At 41.4% G+C, this 27,916-nt stretch overlaps 3 protein-coding genes across 4 annotated transcripts; 1 reads left to right on the forward strand and 2 right to left on the reverse strand.

The window, feature by feature from the left end:
• The first annotated feature begins 4,613 nt into the window (after positions 1-4,613).
• LOC139289967 (neuronal acetylcholine receptor subunit alpha-7-like) lies at positions 4,614-9,944 on the forward strand. Its single transcript, XM_070911642.1, has 10 exons — positions 4,614-4,665; positions 6,009-6,148; positions 6,358-6,402; positions 6,984-7,093; positions 7,185-7,264; positions 7,374-7,541; positions 7,964-8,158; positions 8,602-8,688; positions 8,816-8,925; positions 9,075-9,944. The coding sequence occupies exons 1-10, from the start codon at positions 4,614-4,616 to the stop codon at positions 9,942-9,944; spliced, it is 1,857 nt and encodes a 618-aa protein (XP_070767743.1).
• Positions 9,945-16,159: 6,215 nt separating this feature from the next.
• On the reverse strand, positions 16,160-25,252 carry snx27b (sorting nexin 27b). Of its 2 annotated transcripts, XM_070911640.1 has the most exons (13): positions 24,885-25,252; positions 20,887-21,118; positions 20,560-20,752; positions 20,251-20,315; positions 20,048-20,152; positions 19,836-19,914; positions 18,375-18,538; positions 18,190-18,279; positions 17,517-17,666; positions 17,297-17,425; positions 16,504-16,563; positions 16,357-16,405; positions 16,160-16,227 (listed from the first exon to the last, which is right to left on the reverse strand). In XM_070911640.1, exons 1-13 carry the CDS (start codon positions 25,214-25,216, stop codon positions 16,160-16,162), a joined length of 1,716 nt encoding a protein of 571 aa, XP_070767741.1. In that variant the 5' UTR covers positions 25,217-25,252. The 2 variants fall into 2 exon arrangements, with proteins under 2 accessions (XP_070767741.1, XP_070767742.1); XM_070911641.1 differs by lacking the exon at positions 16,357-16,405 and having other exon boundaries at positions 16,183-16,227.
• A 677-nt stretch (positions 25,253-25,929) lies between these two features.
• On the reverse strand, positions 25,930-27,604 carry LOC139290334 (protein S100-G-like). The gene is made up of 3 exons (XM_070912077.1): positions 27,350-27,604; positions 26,357-26,496; positions 25,930-26,245 (listed from the first exon to the last, which is right to left on the reverse strand). Exons 1-3 carry the CDS (start codon positions 27,411-27,413, stop codon positions 26,126-26,128), a joined length of 324 nt encoding a protein of 107 aa, XP_070768178.1. The 5' UTR covers positions 27,414-27,604; the 3' UTR covers positions 25,930-26,125.
• Between the last annotated feature and the right edge of the window lie 312 nt (positions 27,605-27,916).

The following is a 27,916-nucleotide window of genomic DNA, read 5'->3' on the forward strand; positions in this document are numbered from 1 at the left end:
TCAATAATGTCTATATCAGTGAGACTGACAACAAGGGGACACCCAATACTGAGTCAGGTTTCATCCCCTCTGGCCCAGTCAGCATCTGGTCTGTCACATAGAGCTGAGCAGGCCTGAACGCCGCCGCATTAACAGAGAACATCATAGTGTTGGTTGATCAGAGTAATAAGGGCCGACAGGGCCGGCAGCCCAGGGGCCAAACAGGGCTGGAGCAGACTCATCTTGACCCTGATGCGAAGCAACAGTTGACAGCCAAAATAACAACTCTGTGTTTTTCAGAATCCACTGTCATTATGATCCTCTCTGCTTTGAGCCTGGGCAAGACCCATGCCTCAACCCATTTGACAACAGATGAATCAACTCTTTTGCACACTTTATGCTGCCATGTCAGGACACAGCTAAATAACACCAATGCACAGTTTGATGTTCAAAGCGACCTCTTCCCCCATCACTGAGACCTTTGTGTTCATTGTCAATTTAGCAGCGCCGAAATGAAACCTGGTACATGCTCCAAATCCAGTGCATATATCCTCCCATGCGCTTGCAACACATCACATTTCCTGATAGCACAAGGCCCTGTGGACTCGGAGTATTGTGGATCTCACCTACAGCAGCTCAAATGAAAGTGGGTTTTAACGTTGCTGCTCCTGCAGCTTTCCGATGATCAGATAACTTAAACCGAGACTAAAAATAATAGTGACTTTCAAGACACAAATCATAAAGAAACCACGTAAAGTAAGCACGAGACCTGTTGTAGATTCGAAATTATTAAACTATCTGATTGTTTAATTTGAGAAACGGCTAAACTTTTCCCAACGCGCAGGGTCTTCCGCTTTGGATGAGCGAGGTCCTTCCCACAGCTTCGACAATAAAAGACATAACAGCGCTGTCGCTCGCTTATAAATGCAGTGCTGTAAAAACACGTTGCTTTACTATTGCACCACGAAAGTCATGGGAAAACCCAGTCAAAGTACACAGTGGGCAACAAAGACAGAAACACTTTCGATTTCATTTCTGAGGAAAAGTTAGGTTTCTATTTTTTGTCACGTGACCCTCAGAGGCGCACCGAGGGTGGACAGGCGGATACACTGACACATAACGATGGGCAGACTGTTAATAAAGTATAAAAAAGTCATACAAGTGTAGCTCATTTCCATGCTCGCTCTGCGGTCCAACTCAAACAATCAATGTGCCTGTGGAGTTACAAGGACATGCTCTCTTGAAGGCACGCTGTATACAGTACACTGTGGCAGAGGAGACACCACATGCTCAGATCACATTCTCACATTAAAAATAAAACGGAGGGAAAATGATGGCGACTGATAGTAATGTAATACATTTTGGGAGATACAAATATCACGGCAAGATCTTGTAACAGGGTTGTGATAGGATGGAAAAAACAACGTCAGAGTACTATAAGGTGAAGGTCACTATTAAACACACGAGCAGCTCAGACACATGTTGCGCCTCAAAGAACAATATAACATCTTATTTTCACACGTGGATTTAGCAACATAGCTGTATTCACTCATTGAAATGCACAGTTTAACTTAGAAAGCAGGCGTGCACCCACAGATATACGACTAACTACATCAAAATAAAACTATTGCATCAGTGCACGTGATTTCCCGCGATTTGTGTTTCAGTAATTACGACTAATTTCAGTGGAACTACCATATTTAATTATGAGATAACTGACTTAAATCAAATATGTAAACCATTTCATTTAATTAAAATTCGTTGAGGTTTGTTTCCAGTCCATTGTCTTTTTTCTTTTACAAAATAATGGATACATACCGTTAAAATGTACTATTAGCCATGCAGCGTTACGACATATAAAACAGTCAAGACACGGTTTCGTGTGTATCATCGTTAACTCAATCTGGACGACTCAAACTCATGCTATGATAAAAGTCTGACAGGATGTCTAAGCTAAGTCACTACACAAAATTAAAAAGCCGAAACATTCAGAAAACACAGAGTCAGAACAGGTGGATACACTATTATCCATTTCAAAAAGGCTAAGAATATTTTAGGAGGGTTGATGGCTTGTAGGGAAACAGATGAAAGTCCTCGCTGTTATCCTTTGGTTTTGTTTGACGCAGACTTTGAAGGAACACAACAAGCCAACTGTTATTCTTTGAAGGAACATAAAACTGTAACTTGAACAGCTACAGGTTGGACGTGATGCTTAAATTGTATTAAAACGACGGAGACACGTGTTGTCAGATGTTCAACTTTCTGAATGTGTTACGGTAAGGCCATATTAAAGGACGGCAGCTAGCGGCAGCCAACTGAACATCGTTCCTCCTCCAGCTAACGTTAGCTAGCCTGCTAGCTCATCACTGGCAACAGTGCACTGCACTGGCACTGCACCATTTCCAACTACCGCCTGCAGCACAGCCAATTCCTTGTCTGCTAACGCAAAACACACAAACTACTCTTCACCCAAGCCATAAAAAATGATTTTAAGAAGCTTAATGGCTTTAATTTGTTACCTTATCTCGCAGGGTTTCGCCTCAGTGGGCTCTTGTTGCTGTGCAATATTTTAATGCGGTGATACAAACAATCAAATAACTGGTGCACGAAGAAGTGACGTTTATCGCTTGCGACTGACACAAACAGCTACACGTCGCATGTGGATGGCGCGGCCTCATCGGCAAGGTTCGAATATTTTTCAGGCGTGTCCTTCACATGCTTTTGGCTTGGATATCTTTACAGAGGGGCATACACTCAGTTTTCAACTTTCACACCGTTACCGTAACGTGTTGCAAACACAATTACACGTTTATGTCGCTCGAGCAGCCGTATTCATGTCCGTATTCTTTAATTTGATTTGCTTAATTGACCTGACAATAGTAGTCAAATTCAGCCGGTTGTAGGGCACTCAGGGTTTGTATGTTATCTTTGCTTCCATTGCAATATAGTTCTCCCCCAAGTAAATGTTACATATGGTTTTAGTCATTTTTATTTGTATAGCACTTTTAACAAGAAAGGTTTATAAAGTGCAAAACAAGCAGTGCATAGGAATAATGAAGAAAAAAACAAATCAAACAGTAACAAAATGAATATAACACATTTAAAATAGTTAAGTAAATATAATAAATACAGGATAGGGGCGGATTATAATTACATATATTATATTACATATATTATAATAATTACTTAGATATTATATCACATATAATTACAGATTATAACAAAAAGGCCTGTATATAAATACGTATTTAAACAACATTTAAAAATATTAACAGAACCGGCCATTTTAACCTAATATGGTAAACTCTTCCTGAGTTCAGGGACACTTGCAAAATCTCTTTTAGATTTGAGATTATTTAGAGGGTTGCACTGTGTTGTTACTGTGTTTGTCTGTGTCAACCTGCCTCAGTGGCCAGGTGGTGGTCATTCATTCAGTCTGCATTTAGTTAATTTGCTCTCAGTTTGTTTGTTATCTTATGATTAGCATTTAGCTCCCTAGCATGTAAATTTGAAGGAATTCCTGTCTTTAAAGCCATTTTTCACAGTCATAATTTGTCACCCTCATTTATGGATGTGAGTGACACTTGTAAATTGCTGTTATATTGAGGTAGAGATCTGCCTACATCTTCAGAATATAGTACTGTTCTAGTAAGTAAGTTGTGATTACATATACACACTTAATGGTTCTCTCCTCCAATGGTATTATTGACAATATTGGAAACAACAAATAAAATAAGATAAATATATCTACTCTATGTGTTATTCTAAAATAAATATATTTGAAAAAGCTGTCTGCTGTGAAACAGTGTCACTGTCCTTAAATGGGCATCACACATTTATTGTATCGGAAGAGAAATGTACTTACAGTAAATTATATCAGAGAGGTTTTGCACTTTACTAACATGTCCAGTGGGTGTCAGCATTGCTCTGTGATTGTACTAATGTCAGCTTCGACTAGTTAAAAAGCAAAGCAGCTTTCAAATATTGCTGGCTGGTGTAAATTAGAAACACTAATAATTTAAAACTGTTGATGTTTTCAACTGATTTAAGATGTGCTTATGTTTCCTTGAACATTTTTATTTTGCTCTCTTTATATCCTTCCCAAGCTTTGAGTTAAAGACACCTGGACTACCATAAATACCATAAATTGGATCCATAAACTCTCCTGAAAGAGATCAAGATTACCAACCTGAGGGGGAAACAGTGAGTAGATCCACAGTAAAATGACAGAGGATGACTGATGTGACGACAGATAAGTGCGTATCAGAAAGTCTGCAGGTATTGATGAGCAGAGAAGCATGAAGGGTGAGTTTGAACTGTAGGTCAGGGTATGCCCAGCTCTCAGCAACTAACTGACTCCGACACATGCATTCATTTCACTGCATTTCTCACCCACTCTGCTCTGTGTCTCCTGCTCTCCCTCCCTCTCCCTTCCTCCTCCTTTCCCTCCTCTGCCACTGCCGCTATCACACTCTCTCCATTTGTTTTCTACAACCTCTCTCTCTCTCTCTCTCTCTCTCTCTCTCTCTTTAGACCCTGCTCTCTACCTCACTCTCCTATTTCCACCCTCCCTTATCCTCTCTCCTTATTTCTCCCTCTTCCACTCTTTCTCTGTTGATACAGAGGAATGCAGTATGAGGCAGACTGTGGCTCTCTGGCTGTTGATACTTGCGACTCTGCTCCAGGGTGAGTGACTTTCATTGGCGCTTTGAGTGAGACTGTGCTCGAACAAGTGTGTGTTTTCTGCATGCGCTTTATATACTGTATGTGCTCTTGCATGTCAGTGCCACCGAGCACTCTGTTCCTAATAACTGTGCAGCCCACTTGGACACTGGGAGAGTGTTTGTTGGTGTGCAGCCAGACAGAAAAAAATGGATTTATTTTTAAAATGAGCAAGCAACAGTATGAAATGTAAATATCTTTACTGCAGATTACATAGCTGTTCTGTGCATTTTTTGTTATAGATAAGATAATACTGATAGATAGATAGACAGACAGACAGACAGATAGATAGACAGATAGATGTGCTGAATGAAAGAGAAGGGGGATTATGCTAGAGGTTAATTATGGCTGGACATGATGGACACTAGGTGCTATCAATCTGAATTATTGGCTTACTATCTGTGGAGTCATATTGATGTTAATGATTGTGAATGGATATAGATTTGACACCATACAGTAAGGACATTAATCTAAGACCATTTAGCTATCCTTCTGTATACATTTTATTAAAGTGGTATGTACTGTTTGGCTGCAGAACAGGCAGCTATTTAAAGTGTACGGTAGTTTTTAAACTTATTCAGTGTGCCTCCTATGTCCATCAATGATAGCTCCGTCCACATCAAAGTGATTGCCTTGTGGAGAATGAATCAAGAGTGAATCGAAGCCCTTGGTGGAGTTATTGGGTGAAGAGAGGCAGTTCCCTGCTCTCATTGTCGTGAGTGCTGTGTGTGTCTGTCTGGGATGTTTCAGTGTTTAATGGCCTCACTGTTTCCTGCATTGGAATGAAACTGACATTTTTACAGCGGTGGAAAGACTCTGACTGTCTGCTGGTGATCAATCAGACATGTAATTGATTAGGAGCAGCGGGGTTCTTTCTCTCTGCTCGCCCCTCTCTTCTCCCTCCCTCCTTTCCACTCCTTCTCTCACACATTTTCATTCTCTGTTCCTTTCTCTTGTCCTGTGCCATTCACTTTAAGAGCAGCTCCATCTTTAAGACATTACCTTTTCCTATACCCCTAAAAGCCCTCCCCCCCCCTGTTTTACCTACCTGTCTACTCTCCCTCTGTTAGTTTCTTTCTTACCTGGCCTACAATTTCTACACCACTTTCTTTTTCTCAGACTATCCCTCTATCATTGTAATCACACCGTTTTTCTGCTATTGCTCTCTCTTCAGTGCCTTCTCCTTGTCGTCCTTGACGCAGCTTTCTCTTTGTAACTGTCACTTTTTCTCTTGCTCTTCCTTTGGTGACTTGACCCCCCCTTTTTCCCCTATACCGTCCTCTCCCTTCCATAACCCCCCCTTTCAGTATCAGTGCAGGGTCCTCACCAGCGGTTCCTGCTCAGGGAGCTGCTGAGGGACTACAACCCCATGGAGAGGCCGGTGGCCAACGACTCCCAGGCTCTCACTGTTCAGTTCTCTTTTACTCTAATGCAGGTCATGGATGTGGTACGCATGACAGAAATGCATCATAAACACAATTATTCACCCACACAACACATTCAAACAAGAAATGCCTGTATGTACACTGGGCATGCAAGTATTTACATTACTGTAAATGTGAGTATTGTGTGAGTGAAGACAGACGTGCAAAAGTATGAACCTGTCCTTTAAATCATTAAGTCATCCATTCTCTTATATGCTTTGTGTTATGTAAGGATGAGAAGAACCAGATCATCACCACAAATGCCTGGCTGCAGATGGTGAGTAAAATGAATAATATTAATAATGTGGTATTGATCTGCATAGTGAAAATCCTTTTGGATCCTTGCGGGATCACCTACACAGTACTATCCTAGATTGCTGGTTGGGTTTCAGTGTTATGATAATGGGTGATATCTGAAGACTTTTGGAGTTCAGTCCAGATTCCTTTATACTTCTGCCCAAAACATGGCCTTATTATGAATATCGTAAAAGTCTAACAAGCTATTTATCTCTGTCAAGTCAAGTCAATCTTATTCATATAGTCCAAAAATCACAAATCACAATTGTGCCTCAAAGGGCTTTCCAATCTGTACAGTATACACACCCTATCCCTACCCTTATCCTTATATCACCCTCTCCTTGAACCCTGGGTTTGAATAAGAAAAACTCTCCAAAAAATTCCTTTAAGATTTAACAGGGAAAAAAAGGAAGAAACCCCAGGAAGAGCAACAGAGGAGGGGGCCCTCTTCCAGGGGGGACAGACATACAAAAGATGTTATGAGTACAGAGTTGTGTGTATATTTGTGTATGTCTTCATGTTTTTGTTATGTAAAACTTGTGTTGTGCTTGTGTCTCCCAGCAGTGGTACGACCACTACCTCCAGTGGAACCAATCAGAGTATCCTGGAGTTAAGAACCTCCGTTTCACTCCTGAGCAGGTCTGGACACCTGACATATTGCTTTACAACAGGTATGTGGCATACAAACATACACACACATACCCAGTTCTGCTGCTGCTGCTGAACTCTGAACTCTCTCATCACTGTGTCTCTATCCTCCAGTGCTCATGATAAGTTTGATGCCACCTTTAAGACTAATGTGCTGGTTAACTCCAGTGGCTTCTGTGAGTATCTGCCTCCAGGTACGTTTTTTCCTTTCATTACATCTTGGGATGATTTTACTTGACTTTGATCTTTACTTCTCTTTCACTGGAAACTATTTTCTTTGGGGTTTTATATCTGCTTTTCAAGGAATATTTATCAGCACATGTAACGTGGATGTGCGATGGTTTCCATTTGACATCCAACGCTGTGAACTGAAATTTGGTTCCTGGACATTTGATGGCTGGCTGCTGGACATCCAGATGAAGGAAGCAGATGTGTCAGGATACATGCCCAATGGAGAGTGGGACCTAGTGGGTAAGGCAGGTTGTTGAGGCCCTGGATGACAAACAGTGTTGCTTAGTAACAGTGCTTACATTTCTGCCATTCAGTGCTGTACCTGACCTTTGAAGACCTAAAGATTAATTAGTTTTATATAGAGATGTTCAATAAGATTTTAGTAAGACAAGTAGTTGGAGTATGCCTTATAAACTGAGTGGCACCACACTTTTAGCTTTAGCTTTTAGATGTTTCTGTTTTTATGCACTTACAGTACATATTGCCACCACAATGTAATTGGGAATAAGATTTGTAATATATAATAACATCTTTTTATGATGCAGGTCCTATGTCACACATTTCTTGATATGCTTCTCATCTCACAACAAAATACAGTTCATTGATTATATTGGGTTCCTGAGATTCTTTATGTGTTGTTTTCTTGCTTTCTCAACCCTCAGAGGTCCCTGGAGGTCGTCATGAAGTTTTCTATGACTGCTGTGCAGAGCCCTACCCTGATGTTACCTTTGTGGTGACCTTACGAAGGAGGACCTTGTTTTATGCTCTCAACCTCCTCATCCCCTGTGTGCTCCTCTCCTCCATGACCCTGCTGGTCTTCCTGCTCCCTGCCAACTCAGGGGAGAAGATCAGCCTGGGTGAGGAAAATATGAGTTGAAAAATGGAAAACAAGAGGCGCATCTGCTGTGAGATAAAATGTATTTCTTGCTGCATATTCTTTACTCCTTCCTTGTGAAAGAATGGGATTATTTCACTCTTCTGCTTACAATCTCTCTGTCAACGTTACTGGAAAACCTTCAATCAGCTATGCAGAGCTTTTGTGCGGTGTCAGGAGATGAGATGGAGGGAAGGAGAGACAGAGAAAGACAGAAATGGCAGGAGGGAAGATGACAAAGACTTAAGTCGAATGAGTTTTCCTTGAAGTCTCAGAAAGATGTGACGAGAAGTCATGTGCAACATACAAAATATACTTTTCCACTGAGTGTACTCATGTACTTTCTTCTCTTAAGGATTCTCTCTTCTTTTTCTTTGCAACCCACTCCCCACTGCCTTCTCCCTGGTGTCTTATGTCTGCCTCCAGGCATCACGGTTCTGCTTTCTCTGACTGTCTTCATGCTGATGGTTGCAGAGATTATGCCCGCAACTTCAGATTCTGTACCCCTGATTGGTCAGTTTCTTTCTGTCTATGCACATGTGTGTATCTGTTCATGTGTTTTGGTGGTTTTTGGGGGGAACTGGCATTGTTCATAGCATACAGATTGTCAGCAACTGTGCTCCCCTCATGTTGTTCTCAGGTCAGTACTTTGCCAGCACCATGGTGATTGTTGGGATGTCAGTTGTAGCCACAGTCATTGTCCTTCAGTTCCATCACCACAACCCCAACAGTGGACACATGCCACGTTGGGTGAGTTTTAATGATCATATAATAATAAAGCAGCCTGAAAAATTAACCCCAATAAAGAATCCGTTATCCTCATTTGATGTGTGTTTATGTGTGAAAATGCATCTGTGTTCTTTAATTTTCTCATCAGCATTTGTGTCCTTGTGTGTCAGGTGCACTTGATTCTGCTGCAGTGGGTTCCTTGGTTCCTGCGGATGAAGCGTCCCGGAGAGGGAGCGGAGCCAACTCTTTCCAACAGCCAGGCAGACTTTCAGAGCAAGACCCTGTCCTCTCCTACCACCACCACTACCACCACCACCGTCCCCACGCCAGTGCCCTCCATCCTCCCCCAGAGCCTCCACTCCCTGCAGGCCAGCCTGGCTCAGCTCAACCACCCTCTGTCACACTCACTGCCCCACCGGCCCAACGCCCAGGCTGTTATCCTCCCTAATCCCAACCCCAATCCACATCCACAGCCCAACGGTCATCTGCTTTACATGGGCTTCCAGACCTTCCAGACCACTGCAGAGCTGGAGCCAGTTCAGAGGAGCAGGACCACAAGTGGGAGGGTTAACGGTGGACTAGGTGGAGGAGAAGGAGAGGGAGCAGCAGCAGCAGGAGGAGGACCAGCTGGAGATACACCTATCCATCACCACCTCCCATCTTCCAAGTTTGGGAGCCCCCCACAGGAAACTCCTTTGTCTCCAGACCCTGACCAATCAACCACATCATCTGGAGCCTGCGGCCTGGAGGCTGGTGCTGGAGCAGCGAGATCAGCTGCTGTACACACCCACAGCAGTGTGATTCGATCTGTGGCAGTAGACAGCCAGCTGCAGGCTCTTCTTGGGGAGGTGCAGTTTTTAGTCGAACGCGTCAGGGAGCAGGACCGCCAGCTCAGTTTGGCGGAGCAGTGGCAGTTTGCTGCAGCTGTCATCGACCGCCTGTTCCTGGTGGGATTCAGTGTTTTCAACATCATCTGTACCATCGCTATTCTCATGGCTGCACCCAACTTTGGAGAAGCACTGTCAAAAGACTTCCTCTGACAGACCAAAAACAGAGAGATTTGAGAGAGAGGGAGATGTTAAGGTATAACACAGAGAAGGATTTCTTTGGAAGCACAATTGCTGTTAATGACACTGGGACATACAACAGCAAATATTTCCTATTCAGTAAGCTGGAGTGGACTGTGATTTAGAAACATCACGGTGCGATTTTTTCTCGAGTGCGAGTCATTTTTCATGATAGAGTACACTTGATCACGCTCACATTTACTGTTCACACATTCTTTTTGCAATGGTTTCCACTGTAGTTTGATTGTGTTAGTTTCTCCCAAAAGGCCGCACTCAAATGTCTCATTGGAATATGAATGACAGTTTGTGGACTAATCAACAAAATCATTTTTTTTAACAGTTAAAAAAGAAATTAAGAGTTTCTTTGGAATAGTTTTGTGAATAAGGAAAATCATCCCAGAATTTATGGAAACTGGGAAGCATGACTTTATTAAATTTCTTATAAAGTATTTGTACTGCCGTCTTGGGATGCTACAGTGGAAAAACTGGAAACTGATGTGCTGCATGTAAAATGATAGATGAGCTTTTACACTCATGGAGGATTCATTTCACAGTTTACACTTTCAGCGTTACATTAAAACTGTTTGCTGTTTACTGAATGTCTTCCATTGATTATCAGTGGAAACTTGTTTGTTACACGCTTCCCCAAGTATAATGAATACTGCGGAGCACACATTTTGTCACCACAGAGGGGTTTCTCAGCAGGATTTCATATTTTTTTTCTTTGTTGAATTTCAATTTAACTTTCAATTTCATTCAAGGTTTCCACAAGTGTCTTTTTCTTTTAATAGGATGTCCAAAGTCATTTTCATCGGTATTTTTCCAAATGAATGCTCCGTTCCTGAGATTAAAACCAGAAAAAGAAGAATCTTTGTCTACAGCCTGAACATCATCCATGCATGATGTTCATTAGTGATTGGTGATTCATTTTTGCAGCACCTTTAACAATCACGTTAGCTTCATGTTACATTGTAGTGCTTACTACGAAGCAGAAAACGTACTAATATCCTGAGATAAAAATGTGGCATACTGCCATAGAGATTACCTTTTTTGCCTTTGTCATTCACTTTCTACAAAACTAAACTGTGCAATGACATGATATCTCAACTGAGGAGGTTGGAGAAATACTCTCTTGTTATGGGGTATAGAATACACTTTCACAGCCACAGCTAGAATTAAGATTTCAAAGCTCTTTATTATTGATGTGGAACATTATTGTCTTTCTGTGCAGCCATAGATAAGGTTCAGATTGCAATGTGTGAAAGAGGGAAATCATAGGTCATGTCAGCTTCTCACAAGGCTTTTTATCTCATAGCCACACACACCACAGCATACCTTCACTCGTCCCCTCACACTCTTGTGTATGCAGAAAATTGCAATATCCACGACCCAGCTTTGAATGTAAATCATGCCATTTATTTCGCTGAAGTGTTGGACACTCGAATGCCAATAGGTTGTGACAGGCCGAGCTGTGAACATTGTGAAATAAACTGTCTCGTCTTTTGTACTCTCTAGACATTCATCAAATGTTCTATTCTCTGGCTTGCCTCCCTTCGATCGAAGTTTAAAAAGGACGCAGAAACAGAGGACAGGAGGAGTGATGGAAGGGACGGGTATGAGAGGAAAAAGAGCCAGAGAGAGAGGAAAGGGAAGATGGAGGTAATGAAGCACAGCGATAAAGAGGGCAAAAGGAAGAAAGAGACAGACAGAGAGATAAAAGGGGGGGCTATGCAGAGGCACAGAGACGGATTGGATGCAGAATGAAAGGGAGCACAGGAAGAACAAGGAGGTTTCATGGTTGAGAGAAACAGAGGAGGGAGGAAAAATGTGCTGAGAAAGCAAATAGGAGCCGATAAAGTTTTTAACTGATTGCTCATTAATGAGAGAGGAAGAGGAGGAGAGGAGGAGGAAGAGAGGAGTGCCCCCCCCCCCCCCTCTCAGGGATGCTGCTGCTGCTAAACTGTACTTAGACCAGCATTTAGGGGTGACTGGACATATATTTTGAATTGGCAAAGGGTGTCTTCACCAGAATTTATGTGAAGGATCTTGGCAAACATTCCCATGTAAAATGATTGACTATGAAATAATGCAAACACTTTATGATGATTGAATTTTGGCTAACTGGTGTCTTGGCACGACTGAACTCAAACCTTCAACCCTGAGGCTATAAACTTGGCTTTAAACTTTTTCATTATAAGTACAGTTTGTGCAGGCAGGGCAGTCCACTGTTCGAGCAATTCACCGTGCACTTCAAGGGCCTACTGAACTCCTTTTGTCTGTGTGACTGCCGGGGTTGCCGCCTAACTCAGCCGAGAGATGCAATTCAGCACAGGTAATAAATCTGAGTTACTCCCCTCCTCTGGTGACTCAGTCATCCACCTGCTCTGTGTCGACAGCTCATGCAGAGCTGTTTGTTCAGAGGAGAAGCAAAAACCGAGTCACACAAAACAGAGGAGCAGGAGAGTGGGATGCAGAAAGTGTGTGTTTGGTATAGAGGGGCCCGCTGCAATGTGTTGCTGCAGTTGTCGCACAGATTTGCACCCACATCCACGGACACATGAAGCAGCGCAACCACAAACCCACTCACACATCAAGTGGCGAAGTGAGGACCCTGCTGCAGATCTAATGCAGCAACCACGCATACTCCTAAAGCTCACTGTCGCTTTATGTCTCTGCAGTTCTCTCTCTCTCTCTCTCTCTCTCACACACACACAAAACTGCTGCTTGTGCAGTGCTGTCAGTTCTATATTGTTTGCTCATGTGGAGAAAATAAGAGAGGGAGAGAATATAAAAGAAGGGAGGAATAACTGATGTAATGTGCTGTATTTCAACAGAGGTTAATCAATTAAAAAAACATTTCAAAGTACTACTGAAATGAAAGAAAGCTATCACTACACAATAGTTTCTTAATCAGTCAAATGTCCCACTTTAATAGTAACGGGGAAGAATGCAAACATCCCTGGTTTCCAGTTCCACAATCACAGTCCTGTTGACCTGCATGTTTTTGCAAAGTAGAAGGAAACACACCAGTACAGGGAGAACATGTAAATACCACATATGAATACAGGCTGAAGTTTTGAAATATTGAAACCTCTTTTTTTAGCTACAATTCAGCAACAAAATTTGTTTTAGGGATATTATTCGTTAATTAAATTATCCTTCAAGCTACACAACAGCTTCTTCCCTCTCTTCATGTGATCAAAGCTTTGATCAAGGTTTGGTATGAAAGTGATCGACACTGAAGTCTGATCATGTGCAAGAAGTCTCTCAGGACAGGACGGTCAGCTTTTCAAAATTCAGATGTTCCCAGATAATATCCCACACCACCAACAGTCAATAGCTATTACTCACTGGGTGCAGACACTCGATGCAGGTCGATATGGTACAGATATTTCACTGCCTGCAGGGTAATTGTCTCCCAGATCTCATTAAAAGACGGAGTTGGGAGGAGGAAGGAGCAGCAGAGAAGAAGATAGAAAACAGATGTGGGTATACAAAAGGGAGAGTGGGAGAACGAGTGTAAAATCTTCTTTATAGGATAAATCTGCTCACTGAGGCTTGTGTGTAACTTCATGATTTTGACAGTCCTTGACTCTCAACTCCCGCCCACACACACACGCAAATAAACAAAAAAACTAACTTTGCATCAATAAATTGGTTTATTTAAAAGAATATGTTACAATTTATTACAGTAAGCAACGTAACCAAACACTTTTGTCTTTAAATTTTACATTTCAACATGTCAAAGAATCTGCAGGTTGTCATTCTCCATCCACTTCTTAGCGTGGCTCTTTGAAAGCCAAACCATATCAGGTGAAAAACTGAGACAACAGAGTCGCTGAATTTAACATAGCATCTTACCGAAATAAATAATGTTAGTGACATTTAACTTTAGTCAGAATGAGAGAAGGGGGGGGGGGGGCACACTTGCAGGTGGGCAGATCAGACAATGTCAGACGATCGACCGCGTCAGACATGGTCCAGCAAACAGACAAGAATCCTGGGAAATGCGTTTTACACATTCAATCTCTCAATTCAAGGCTCAACACATTCAATTAAACCTCCTTTACACACCCACCAAGGCTTGTTGAAGCTCATTTATCACCCAAAATGGCTTTTGTGAAGAGCACCATCATTATATCAAGCACTCTTAGTAAGAGCCACTCTTTACTTGCTTGTAGATAACAGAAATACTGTTGATATTGTCATCACAAGCTAAACAGGAGAGCTGGGCAGTGATAATTCAATATTATGGTTTACTGACATTCACTGGCATCATATCACAATCACGTGACCTTATCGTCTTTGCTTTGAGTATCAGTTTGATTATTTAACATGTGATTTAGAATAAATTAGTCATATTATGATATACAGTATATTAATTTTGGAAACTATTCTTATTAGTATCAGGATAACCAACCATATCATACAGCACTAACAGGAGGGCTCATGTTGTAAAAGCTAGAAGCAACTGAACATGTAATATCTTTCAAATAATGTAAGAAAAATGTCCTTCTAATGCAATAAAAAGGTATTTAGACTTGATGAATTAGGTAGTGACATCTGCATTTGTCAGTCCGAGGTCACTACCGCATCGTAAGATATATATATATAAGATATATTATTACATTATTATTATGACATTTATCTAAGAATGAGAACATTAACTGGGCTCATTTAGAGGGACATCGAATTAAACTGTGTCTTACTTTACACAATGTGATCAGTTGCTATGCAGCCTTTAGTGAATGTGCAGTTATCTTCATATCTATCATGTTGATGAAAGGTGCAATCTGCCCTTTTTGCTATGAAATTCCTCTTCCCACTTAACCTGAATCTGGAGTGCATGAGTGGCTCAACAGTGCAGCAAAGTACCAGCTACAGAGATAAATAGTGCTGCAAGTGGAAAGGCTGTTTGAATTACAGGCCTATTATAAATCCTGTGGGAGCTCTCAGAGACAAAGTAATCAAAGCCCGCAAAAGAGAAAGACAGGAAGAGAAGGACCCCTGCTGTCTATTATGGGTAATGCACACTAAACATACTGTACTACCACTGCCACTTGTCTGTTCAGTGCTCCACATCGCTGCTTCTCTACATCGGCCTCAAATCGTTTGAATGGAGTGTTCACATAATGCCATAAATACATAAAACTTTAATGCATGGCTCTGCACATACCATTTGATGATGCAGTACATAATGATACTTAGTCAGTCAGTCAAAAAAGAATGTAAACTAAGTACAGGCTAGTTCCAGTTTTACGCCCACTATCTGCTTCTTAGGTTACATTTCCCACATTTGGAGGTTGTTAATACTGTTGGATAAAGTGCAACATTAGTCTGAAGTTTAACATGTTCAAATCCTCACAGCTGTGTGCTCTGTGCTGCCAAATCTCTGAGAGAAAAATGTGTCAATCCTACAAAATGTCTGCTTTCTCTCTCCCTTCTCTCATTTGCCACATTACAATGTTAATAATTTTCTTTTATAAATGCAAATTTAGCGGCAAACAGATGAAAATGTATGTGTGCGACGTAATTCAGCTGTGACTTACATTCTGAGGCGCCTTGCTCTGGTTGGCCCCTTGCCTTTTGGGTGCCACCTGCACGCATAGTTTACATACACAAAAGACACTTGCACACTAACACCTGGCCAAAAACACAGAGAAGACACTGCTGCTCAGATCCATAAATTGAGAAACTAAGTGTCTTCCTGTGGTCAACCCTCAGTATCACTGATCAGTGTTATTGGTGTTCCCCTTTGCGGGCACTAACAGCTTTCACTTTCCCTTGTTTGTCCGCCAATAATTCCTTATTCACTGGAGCTTTCTCTTCCTGGTAGGACTACTTCAGAGGAGGCGCAAAACCTCCTCATGTACAAGTCACATTCCACTTCAAGTCCCTGCCAGGAAGAAGAAGGCTTGCATGAATCCATGACGTTGCTCTGCTTAATGCATGATTATGATGTGCTGGATTCAAGAGTTCTGGTTCATGTGTCTGTAGCTTTTTATGCTTCCGTTTATTTGATTTGTTCATTTGCAGATGCTTGTTGGTTTGCATGTATCGGAGGGGTAGCTTCTCAGGTTGTAGCTGATGGAGTGTAAATGATGGCCATGTGGTTAATAGCTGAGTGTTGCTGGGTCTGGGGCTAGATGAGGGCCGAACTGAGCTGAGTTGGTGACGGCGGTGTCGAGTTAAGAGGTAACAATCTCCCTTCCTAGGTGCCTCCATCCCTTCTGTGCCTCAGCAGCTGGAAAATATTCTGCAACAGAAACAGCAATCAAAACGGAGACACACAAACTCAGAGGCAGAAAACAGAGAAATTCACACAGGCTACTATTTGATGATAGACTGGACAGAGGCAGGCAAAGCCTTACCTTGCCACACATACCATCTTTACTGCAGTTCTTATTGTCCTTGTCTGTAGCCTCCTCTTCCACCTGTAGAAGCACACATTGCAGGTATAGTAAAGGACACAAATAAATGGCTAGTAATGGAGTAGGTTGGTCTGTTAGTACTGTTAGTAGATGGTGTTTACCTCCTTCCTCCACTTCAGCTCACAGAAGACTCTCTCGAAGCACTCGTGCATGTAGTTAAACTGAACGTCGACCATGCGCAGCAAATACAAAGAGAGAAACATTGATTTAGGTTAAGAAAACAACAAACAAGCTTAATGTTGATAAGGTTGAAATATTTTCATTTAAGGGAATAATTTGACATTTTGGGAAATATGTTTAATCGCTTTCTGGCCGAGAGTTAGATGACGAGATCGATACCACTCTCACTGTACTCTCTGTATTGTAAATATAAGGTTACAGCCAGCAGCTGTTTAGCTTAGCTTAACACAAAGTCTGGAAACAGAAGGAAAGAGACTGGCTCTGTCAAATGGTAACAAAATACACCTACCAGCACCTCTGAAGCTCACTAATTAAGTGTAGAAGTGTTTGTTTGTTTGCAGATTTAGGGGGAAGTTCTGTGCCAAACAATTTCTTGGCTGGAACCTTTAACTTCCTGGAGTCTCCGCTGGTTGCCTGGCAACTGCTCACAGCCAAGAAATAGTGTAACTGAAGTGTACATTGCATGGATTAAACTGAGATTAAATACTGTATATCCAGACAGTTGTTATGAATACTGCAGGTAAGTAAGATAGTCAGGAAACTGGGGGATTACCTAAATTGAAAATACATTTCCTTTACATTATCAGTTAAAATTGTATCACGATTCATAGTTCCAAAATTCTATAACTTCATGTTTTTTTTTATGATTGTAGAAGCTGTATTTTTACTACAATACTTTGAGTACTATAGCACATGTGTATGTGTGATACTCACATAAGGTGTGAATATCTTGACCCAGCGTGGTTTCTTTTCTCCTCGTGCATATTCAAAGCAGAAGGCCATGCCCTCTTCATCCGTGTCCCACCTCTGCATCTCCCCCCAGTCAAACGCAATCACCTGGTTCTGGAGCAACACAGAGACTTTAGTATACTCACTCCATTATACATACAAAATATATTTATACAGAAGGCACACACGCTAACGCTGCCCTTGCCTCGAGTGTCCCTTCCTCTGTGCAGGCGTGTAGCTTGAAGTGGTGAATGCTGATGGCTGTGATGACGTGGCCTTTACGCCGGGAGTCGCAGGAACAGTGGGGGAACATGATCTCATTGTAGCCCTCGCAACCCCTCAACAAACTCAGATACTGAGAGAGGACAGAGGAGACAAGATAGTGTTTTTATTATACAATGTATTACACAATGTATTTTTGCAACTGCGTTTAGACGCAGGATGCACCTTCTGATATTTAACTGTATCTACTGTATGCTTTATAGCCATAAAGCAGAGCGCAGTCAGACACTGTAGTTATTCTCTGCAGCCCAACTGATCTGAAAATAGGGTGTGAGTATTTACTTGCGGGGGCAGGTTCTCTCCAAAGTGAGGGTCATTTTCAGACTCACTCACTTTCTGTGCTCATTTTCCTTGCAAGGATTTGTGTCTTTGACACTCCAGTCAAACATACACTCTCACTGTTAGACAACCTCCACCCACAGAAGACTACTTTTTCCACTTTGTTATATCACACACACTGAAGGGAGACTGAACAGGTGGGAGAGAGGGGGTGACATAAGACACACTGAACCACATAACTCTATCTGCTTCTGTCTGTGTAACTCAGGAACAGTAGTAGAGTAGCTGTGTGGTGTCTGTCCATACGTGAGACTGACCATGGACATCTTCTTCTGCTCAGCCAGCTTCTGCAGCTGGTAGGACTTCTGCTCTGCTTTGATGAAGCCTTTCTTCACATCATCCACAGCCTGCAAAGATACGGCCAAGTAGGGGACACTGTTTAAAAACAAAACAAAACACAAGAATACACACTCCACAAAGAAGGACAGACATATGCACACACCTGGTGAAAGAAGTAGTTGACAGCAAGCTGGTTGTCATTGAGCAAAATCTCCTCTTCTGTAGTGAAGAGCCACTTGCGCAGGGTGAGGCAGGTTCCTGGGATGGCTGAGGTATAGTTCTGTACATACAGTTTGTGGGGGAACTCGTTGGGGGCAAGCTTACGCACTGAAGAAGTAAGAGAGAGAAAAAAAGGGAGGGAAGGAGAGAAGGAAGGAGAGTGATATCCCATTCTTATGTAGCGAGAAAAGAGTGTTGTTCTGTCTTGACATACTACCTAGTTTCTCTAAATTTCTTGCTATGAATGCTATTTCTTGTTTGTTTAAAGCTGAATTTTTATGCATATTCAACAGAACATTTAGTGTCAAATATGTTAGATAATAGATGCACTCATGTCTCCCTCAGGATTAATTGTAATCACGTTGGTGATCCCCTTAATTGTCATTTTAGCTCCATCATCAGGTCAAAATCTGACTGTTTATTTCTCCAAAACAAAAAGACTCCAAATAGCTGCAAAACTACTGACATTCCCATCAGCCTCTGCTGAGGTTTGTGTTTAATGCTAATTAGCATGCTAACACAATAAAATTGAGAGAAAATAGGAACAAAAAATGACCAACAACAAAGTGATAAAAAACAAAACCTCAAACATAAGAGCAAGAGACGAGAACAGAGGTGTTATGGTGAAAGCAAGACAAAGACGATGACAGAGATTCAGTCTAAGCTTCTCAGGCAGACTAAAGTCCAATAGCTTTGGCAAAGGCAAACAACCAATTTATCTACACTTTAAAGCAGCCAACAGATGCATATGGGGTTTAAAGGTCAGTGATACTTTATAGCATGCACATTAAATAAAAGTAAAAATATCCGTGTGAAAAGGCCAGAGGAAGGGTGGCCATTCATCATCTTGTTTTCGCTCACAGAGGAATTCTAGCTGCTGCCTTTCCTCCAATTTGGAAATAAGAGAGACTTTGGAGAGTGGAAGGAATGCAAATATTCATGATAATCTAATCTGCAACTGATAAAAAAGATGGGTGACTTTCTCGAATTAACTTCTAATTTATTCTTTGCCTGAAAGAAACAATTTTGAACTCTTGTGACCTGCATGCAAGACTTTTTTTTTACTGCTAATGTACTGCTGCTTCTGTCTTTACAGTAACAGATAGAGCACACAGTACACTGAGAATAAATTCAGTGGTGCTGCGAGGGTTGAAAATAACTACTTCTGATAGTTTCATTTAGTTGCTTTTTAATCTGACATATCCTTGTACCGCACCAGCCTTGAGAAAACCAAGGACCAGCTGAAGTGACATATAAAAACATTCATGTACAAAGGCACTCAGGCATTTATTGTAGATTGGTCTGTTGAGAAATCATAACAAAAGATGGAAAGATGGAAAACATTTTAAGTGTAGAAAAGGAACATACACACAAACTCAAAGCTCAATGGCACATTCTTACTAACCGAAGGTGTGGTTGATGACCTCAAACAGAGCAAAGTAGCTGGCTGTTACACTGTCCATCCCTAGTTTCATAACCACAGCCTGGAAAAAAGAGAGAGAGACAGAATGAGAGGGTGAAAAAAGGAAACAGAAAGAGTACAACATTTACAAGGTGCCTGAAATAAGGTCGTAGATATAATGGTTAATTGTTACACAGGCCTGTGCATGCGTTTACCTGATAGACCTGGTCTGTAGTAGAGTTTTTGCGGACTCTGACAGTGAGCGTGGTTTTATCGGGCATGGCTATTCTCAACTCCACATCTGACACGCCGTTATAGTTCTAGGTCATGAGAAGGAGAGACAAACTGCATGGTGAGTCAGAGGCAGACGACTGCAAAAAGACACACACACACGTAGGTTTTTCTTTTTTTCTTTTACCTCATCTGATTCAGACAGGAACTCCTGCATGATGTCACTTTCTCCAATTACCCGTACAGAGCACACTGTACAGGAGAAACAAATTATATTGGGTGGAGAGCTTTTTTTACGTAAAGTATGTGAAATAACAGCAGTTATACCATGACAAAACAGGGCAGTTATATACTTTGGAGGGGGCAATATTTCTCCCAGACCATTCCACACTTTTTTGCTTTACTTAACTTATACTTACAAATACCAGAGAGGCTGACACTGATTATTAAATTCAAGGTTTAACCGAAACCCTAGATCGTCTTCTCTCTCGCTGACCTTTCTCCAGGTATTCTTCCAGGCCTCTGCGCCGTGCGTCCAGCTGCTGCTCCGACAGGGAAAAAGGCCACTTCCCAGGCAGCTTGGGAAACGTAAAGTTGGCAAACTCCCTCTTCAGGTTTTGGTGTAGGATCACAAACTCACGGTAACGCTTGGAGCACAGCTGCCTGCCTGCCATGTACACATTATATACCTGGAAGAGAGAGAGAGTGCAGAGAAAGAAAATAATGAAGATGAATGTCCTAATGCAGTAACAGGGACTTAAACTTATATAATATAGGTATTCATCTATGTATGCACTATGTATTCATCCACAAGTGCACCCACCACAAACTTTTCCTGGTTGAGCTCAGTGTGTTTGTAGCTCGGCACAGAGATGGGGACGGCCTGCTTGTCGGAGTAGTCATAGCAGGACTGAGCTGAAACGTCATCTCCAGGATCCAGGCAGTCGGCCTCCTGGGGCGGTACGGACAGCACGGCCAGCACCAGCTCCCTCTCTCCAGCCCGGATGAGGTCCACCACCTGCTTGTGGGTTGCTCCCTCTACATTCACACCATTACTATTGAAAACATGGAGGAAGAGATGTACATGTTAGGGTGGTGAGGCTATTAAAAGTCCACTTTTATCATGTTGTTGAGTTTATTTTTTTTATTTATGCAGAACATTTTATCATATACTATAATAAATACTGTCTTGCTTAAAATAATCAGTTTTTAATAAGAGTATTACTTGCATTGTTTGTATCTATGGCACATTTGAGGTTTGAGTTTGTAGTGGACTAAATTACACTTAACGGTTTTATCTATCCAGGAGTAAAAACACAGGACACATCTTACAACATAAAGCAATCAAATACAATAATACTACAAACTGAAGAAATGAAATTGAAAGTGTCACAAAGGTAGCATTATACAGGACGGTTGTATTCAGACACTTCACTCATCATCATTTGCTTTGTAAGTTATCTCAAGAGGAAAGAGCGAGGCATTGAATTATGATGTTCTTAGCACAATGGATTTCAAGAATTATTGAAAGTAAATAGTGCATATATTCTGAATGAAATGACAGAGAGTGAATTAAGTGTTATAAAGTGAATAAAATGAAACAGCTCATGTTTATGTTTATGTGTGACAGAGGCCTTGTCCTCAAAATCCCCCTGGGTTCACATTTTCCCCCTCAGGAATAAGACCTTTGGTTTATGTCATTAACTCAACTGAACATGAGCAGCACTGGGTGTGTGCCCTTTGGTAGGCATGTGTCAGAGGCATGACAGTGCTGACGCGACCTGACTTCATAGATAACTTTACTCAAAACAGCCACATCATCTCTACTAAAAGCTCTCAGGATCACCTCTAGCTGTTTCTGACACTTTTTTATAAAACAAATGCCAATGTTATGGGAAGGTTGGCAAATGAATATTTAAACCATGCCAGAATGAGATTTAGTAAATCATATTATTCCGCACTTTATGTATTGTGCTAATGTCATGGTTTTTTTGCAATTTAAACAATGGCTTGCAAATATCTACTTGAACATTTTCCAAACACTGCCTCAAATGTCACTTGTTATTCATTTGCATAAGCTGAATGCAAACCAGTCAATACCTTGGGGAAAATCTTAATCACAATTTGTGTGGTTTAAAGTGGTAAAAGTTAGTTAGTTACATTGGCTTCCTCTTTCTACTTACTCTCACTACTTCTCACGTCTACTTTCCCTTCCACCCAAGTCCTGTTCTCCATTTGCACACTGCCAAACCATGACCAAAATTTGTCCAACAATAGCTTTCAGGGTATGCAAAATGTTTGTAAACGCTAATTCCACTTTTAATATGATCTTCAGAGCATTCCCATTTTGTATACAAACATGCCTAACTCATATCCAGAGAGGCCAACAAATGTTTTGTCATCTCTTTCTCATACTGAGGCAGTCAATAAACAAAAATGGCAGTGTTCTCAGGTGGGAAGCCAGTGAGGGATCACATCCTCTTCACTGGTGAAATCAGCTGGCAAAACCTTATGTATCAGAAGTAGCATGTCTGTCTACTCCCACCCCAGATCAACAGTGGATTTAGCAGTGACAAGGACAGCAGTGCATAGGGAAATGGAAGGAAAAATGGGAGGGGGAAAAACAGGAAAAAAATGGAATCTAAATACTACACATACTCAAAACACGGCACTTCATATTGACGCAAATGTGCTGTAAATACAATACTACCATAAAGCAGTCCTGCTTGCTGATTACAACATATTTATATGTACTGTACAGATATATGCTTCAAATAGAACTTGTGACTGACAGCTGATCTGTTATGTCATGGCATGGCTTATGTTGGCAGGATGACACGTGGCTAAAGCTCAGTCGGCACAAGCTCTCTAATACCTAATAACTCAATGGCAAGTGATAACTTCACATGAATATGCAAGCGAGTCAAGGGAGGCATCCGGAGCCAGGGTGCACATAGCAAAGCTGAAACTAGTGTTGGTGAGAAAAGATGATTATGTAGATTATGATTATTTGTTTATAAGCAAATAAACAAATAAAAAGCCCTTTTGCAGGTGTGGTGGGAGAAAGAACCCGTCTCCTACAACACAAAGTACAGCCTAAGCATTTTGGCAGCTCTTTCATTCTAGCAGCTTTATGACTATATAATAAGCACCTGATGTAGTGGCCTTTGCACTTGCGCTATCAGGACTTTTGAGTGTGATCAATGTTTTTTAACCAGACATTTCCCTGTGTGTCATATTTTCAGTTCTCCTGTCTTTATAATTCACAGTAATAATTAATTAAGTTGTTTATTTCTGGTTATACCACTACTGAAGAGTAGAGAGTTTTTTTTATTTTGTACTCTATGCATGTACACTTACTTACACATTCGCATGCACAAGCAAAGATGCACACATACACACGCCTAAACTCAAAGTTACATCTGCCACAGCAATATACACTGCACAGCTTAAAGACAGGAGGGGTATTGTCCTGAGTGTTTAACATTATACATATCATCAACAAGGCTGAAAAAAAGTTGTCTAGCACTATAGATTATTCTGCATCAAAGACTCAGATGCAGAAGTTGTTTGTAAATGTGCAAAGAAGTATTGATTGCACAGAGAATAGCAGAGGCTCTATACCACTGCAGCTAGTATGCAGGCACTCCACTGTGTGTATATTACTTATTGTGTACACACTGTGCCTTAAGAGGAAGACAGAAAGGCTCCATGCCCCAAAGTCAAATCTTCAGCTAAGTGCAACAATGAATGTGTAAAGATCTAGTCATATATGGGCCTGTCTTATCCACTGCATGGGAAACACGGTAGATGAGACCGTCCCAAATGAGGCTAGTAAAGCACTACTAGTTGGACCTTACACTAAGGCAGCATAAACTAGTGCAAAGGGTAGGCCTGAACATGAACACAAACATTACATTCATACATTCATCAATGAGTAGTGCCAATAATCAAAGGACTATTATTGACCAAAATAACTGATACAGGAACGACATAAAAGGGCAAACACATAGACATACATCCACATGCTTGCACACAAGCACACAGAAATAATGGGGTCAACAAACTGCCAGGTTACTGCAGGCCATCCATTAACACAGCAGTGTGCAAAAGCCAGCCAATGAGATACTGAACTTTAGAGAGCAAAGCCAATCAGAATTGAACTGAAGGCATCCCTCCCTTTCTGCATCACCTTATTCCACACAGACACACTGAAGGCCAGTGCTGATGCTGAGCTCTATGCCTTGTGCTGCTCTCCATAGCAACAGAGCCTAACATCAGCAAGCAATCTCCATGCATACTAACGTGCCAGTGAGGACAAGCACTTCTGCACTAAATGCAGCACACACACCTGTAAATTCAGGGATGCTGCTGATAACGACTTGATTTGTTTTGACCTTCATGATTAAAGTAAGCAAGTCAAGCTCTACGGGTGCAGTGTTTAACGCAGAAATATTACACACGGCAACGGGTTACAATGATGGTGACTTGAGAATATCTGGCATGCTGTGGATGAGTGGAATAGGTTTCCGTGTGACGGGAATTCCTAATGATGCCTGGATCTTTTCTCTCTGACACACACAGACACTCCTTTCATTGGGATGAACGGCTATTCTGCCCTGCAAGACCAGTATGATAGTGCATGCACACACAGGCTTTTTGGTGGCCGACACTGGTCCCAGTAAAGAGACAGTGAATGATGCTCACAGGTCCTGCCTGCCTTGATTTTCACTGACAATCATTCAGAGTTTAAAGAGTCATTTGTACGTTACTTAAAATGTGATTTTGGTTAAGCTAAGACAGTATGTTAGTTACACTTACACCTCAAGAATCCTGTCCCCTTTCGAAATACCGGCTCTGTCGGCGGCACCTCCAGGTAGGACAGCACTAACATGCTGCAGTGGAGCGTACAGTTCCCCGTTAATGCTCCGTAGTTGCCCACCTTCACTTACTTGTCCCCGAACATTGAAACCATAGCCCGAGTCAGACTTCACTATTCGAACTAGCCGTGGGCCTGAAGTAACGGTGGTTGCCGTCTGGCAGCTGCCGCCGGTGCCCGGTGTAACGTTACCGCTACCGGAGCCGTTACGAGAGGAAGGGTGAGGCAACGGAGGGACCGATGAACAAATTCCTTCTTCCTCGACGTCCGCCATCTTCCTACACTATTTGTATCATCCACTCCAATTCAACTGACATTAAATATCCTACAAACATTAGCTGGTAGTAGCAGGCTAATCAGCTTGGCTAGCTAACTGTCCGAGATCACCGGAAAAAGCCGACGGAATCCGATGATTCGCGAGAACGCCCCAGGATGCGTTCCATGTGGGTCACTTCAGCCTCCTTTTTTGAGCGTGGATTGGTGAGTTCCCTGCTGGGTAGGTCACATAATTCTATTCAGGCAAGTTAAGAGTCAGCCTGTTATTTTCAGGCTAAATTAGCAAAGTAATGAACAAGTTGGTTCACAACCTGTGGATCGGGATTCCTCGAGGGCACCCAAGAAAAGTCTCAGGGGTCAAGTGATAATGGATAAGAGAAAAATATGTATTTCTGTTACTTCTTTTTAACTTTTCTCTCTTTTATGTTGTTTAATGGACAACATTTAGACAAGCTGTTTGCCTCTGCTTCTGTGTTATTTCCTGTTCTATGTGTAAAGCATCCAAACAATGACATAATAGTGAACGTTTAACTATGGGGTGGGTCCCTGAATGATGAGCTAAGAGACTGCCATTTCACTTTTTGTTATATGAAAAGGCAGATTGTTTTTTAAAGATGATTTTAAAGGCGTTTCTGCCTAGTAGATGTGCACTAGAGAGGATCAGAGTTTGCACAATATCTATATTTATTTAAGGAACACACACACTTTATAAAGTGTGACAACATTTATTTTTGTTTCTGTATTAGTCACCTCTGACATTCAAAATCAGTGATACACATTCAAAGTCAACCAGGTTTTCCTCCTCAGAACATGTGATAATGTGTATTTCATAGATGTGACTGTGATACTGCTGCAAGTTAGAGAATGGCAAGAAGGTTCTGAGGCAATGTGGTCAAAGTATTTACTTCTAAGTCAAGATCACAGTGAGGATTGCTATCATAGTGACATACTCCTGGAAAGTAACAACACCATCCTTGTCATCATCCAGCTCGCTGAAGAAATTGTCCACTGCATCTTTGGATGAGGCCTAAAGAAAGACAAACAGCAGGAGTTGTAAGTAGATTATAAAACATCACAAATATGTGAAAGAGGCATTCACAGCTCTCCATTGCAATAGTCCTACATCTTTTCTACTTACTTCTGCCTCAGGAAACTCATTGCGGAGCAGTTCAGCAAGTTCTGCCTTGCTCAAAGTGTTTCTGTCTCCTTCTTTTCCAGCATATTTGTCGAAGGAAGCCTTGAGGGCTTCCATTGTCTGCATGAGCACAGACATGGTAGCTGGAACAGGAAAATATTGTTGACTGTGTAGTCTGGTGTTTATTTATTTATTAATTTTACATGGGTGTGGCTGTGCTTCATGCTACATTTAAACACCTGGATTAGACTCTACTGCTTTGGAGCATCCAATTAAAAGACTCGAAGGAGCTGGATGAAGAGCTTAAGATCAGAAATGTTACTGCACAACACACTTGCTCATTTGTCGTATGAATAGAACTGATTCTTCAAAAAAATGGATTCAGTGCAGGCTAAAATTATTATCTTACTTGCTCTCAAGACCTAATTTCTAGTGACCATTGGTTTTAATCAAGAGACATGGTTAAGTGTGGGTGGTGCAACTGAGGAGCAAACTGGTAGTTTGGTGTGAGAGGAAAGTCTGAGTTATCTAAAACAATTCAAGGCGTCTCATTGCCCACTCACTTTACTGGTTGTTTCTTCTCAAAGTTTTGGCTTTGCGCCGTCACACACTGTCCTCACTCACTAATTTTCATTTCCTCTCAGGTTTCCCAATTTAATCCTTTTTAAAAAACGTTTTGTGCATTTAATTTGGTTTTCCATGGAATCTTTGGTAGCCTTAATTTGCTGAATTTGCTCCAAGTTCACAATTGTTGCTATTACGATATTCAAATTATAATTGTTATAATCTTACCAAATATTGACATAGATTGACATGTTAATCCTATTCAGAGGCAGCATGCCACACAATAGACCAACAACACCCAGAAACTCATCCATGCATCTCATGCAAAATAATGACACTGCACATATAAGGTATCAACTATTTAGATATTAATGTTAATGTTGTTAATGCTGTGTTTTATAAAGGATTTTTTGAAAACATATTTCCACTTACCACAATTGTAGGAAAACTTGTGAAGGTCGAAACGGTGGAGGAGAGGGATTTGTGAAGAGAGCATGGATCCAAACCATTTTAAATAGAGGTTGACACACCCTATTTCAAGCCCTGTAATGATACAATGTACTCTTTCTTGTTTTCCCTCTTACACAATGCCCCTGCCATACAAGTAATACCAGTTTAGGAAAGCTATAAGTTGTCTTTCTTTACATATAAAGATGCTCATGCAACTAGATGATTGCATGTCATGTAGTAAGTAATGGTGGTCAATATAATCTCCTTTCAGTCTGCATGATAAGGGACCATCAAATCCATGACATCTTTTTAAAAAACTCTTAACTTAAAAAAGTTACAGGGCAAATATTGAGTGTCAGTTTCACTATCATTTCCTTCTTTCATCAAACAATCACAGCTGGTTTTTCAGGGTAGATCCCAGGTCTATAAGAAACTACTGCATGCAACAACCCTGACAGATTATGCAATATGTTATACACAGCTCTGTGCAGACCTGTCCCTAGTAAGCAAAACCATATTGTCACAAGTGTCACAATGGTAAATACAGGC

The sequence above is a fragment of the Enoplosus armatus genome, chromosome 9, assembly GCF_043641665.1.
Source record: "Enoplosus armatus isolate fEnoArm2 chromosome 9, fEnoArm2.hap1, whole genome shotgun sequence".
Classification (NCBI taxonomy): Eukaryota; Metazoa; Chordata; class Actinopteri; order Centrarchiformes; family Enoplosidae; genus Enoplosus; species Enoplosus armatus.

Bases quoted from the DNA above. Each gene is read 5' to 3' on its own strand.
- snx27b (XM_070911640.1), bottom strand. From the start codon at position 25,216: ATGGCGGACGTCGAGGAAGAAGGAATTTGTTCATCGGTCCCTCCGTTG. The intron at 18,280-18,374 runs GTGTGTGCATAT...GTATCTTTGCAG, and splicing joins TCAACTACTTCTTTCACCAG to GCTGTGGATGATGTGAAGAA. The intron at 16,564-17,296 runs GTGAGTATCACA...GTCGACGTTCAG, and splicing joins TCAAGATATTCACACCTTAT to TTTAACTACATGCACGAGTG.
- LOC139289967 (XM_070911642.1), top strand. From the start codon at position 4,614: ATGAGGCAGACTGTGGCTCTCTGGCTGTTGATACTTGCGACTCTGCTC. The intron at 7,542-7,963 runs GTAAGGCAGGTT...CTCAACCCTCAG, and splicing joins TGGAGAGTGGGACCTAGTGG to AGGTCCCTGGAGGTCGTCAT. The intron at 8,689-8,815 runs GTCAGTTTCTTT...TGTTGTTCTCAG, and splicing joins AGATTCTGTACCCCTGATTG to GTCAGTACTTTGCCAGCACC.
- LOC139290334 (XM_070912077.1), bottom strand. From the start codon at position 27,413: ATGCTCTCTTCACAAATCCCTCTCCTCCACCGTTTCGACCTTCACAAG. The intron at 26,497-27,349 runs GTAAGTGGAAAT...TTCCTGTTCCAG, and splicing joins CAAGTTTTCCTACAATTGTG to CTACCATGTCTGTGCTCATG. The intron at 26,246-26,356 runs GTAAGTAGAAAA...GTCTTTCTTTAG, and splicing joins ATGAGTTTCCTGAGGCAGAA to GCCTCATCCAAAGATGCAGT.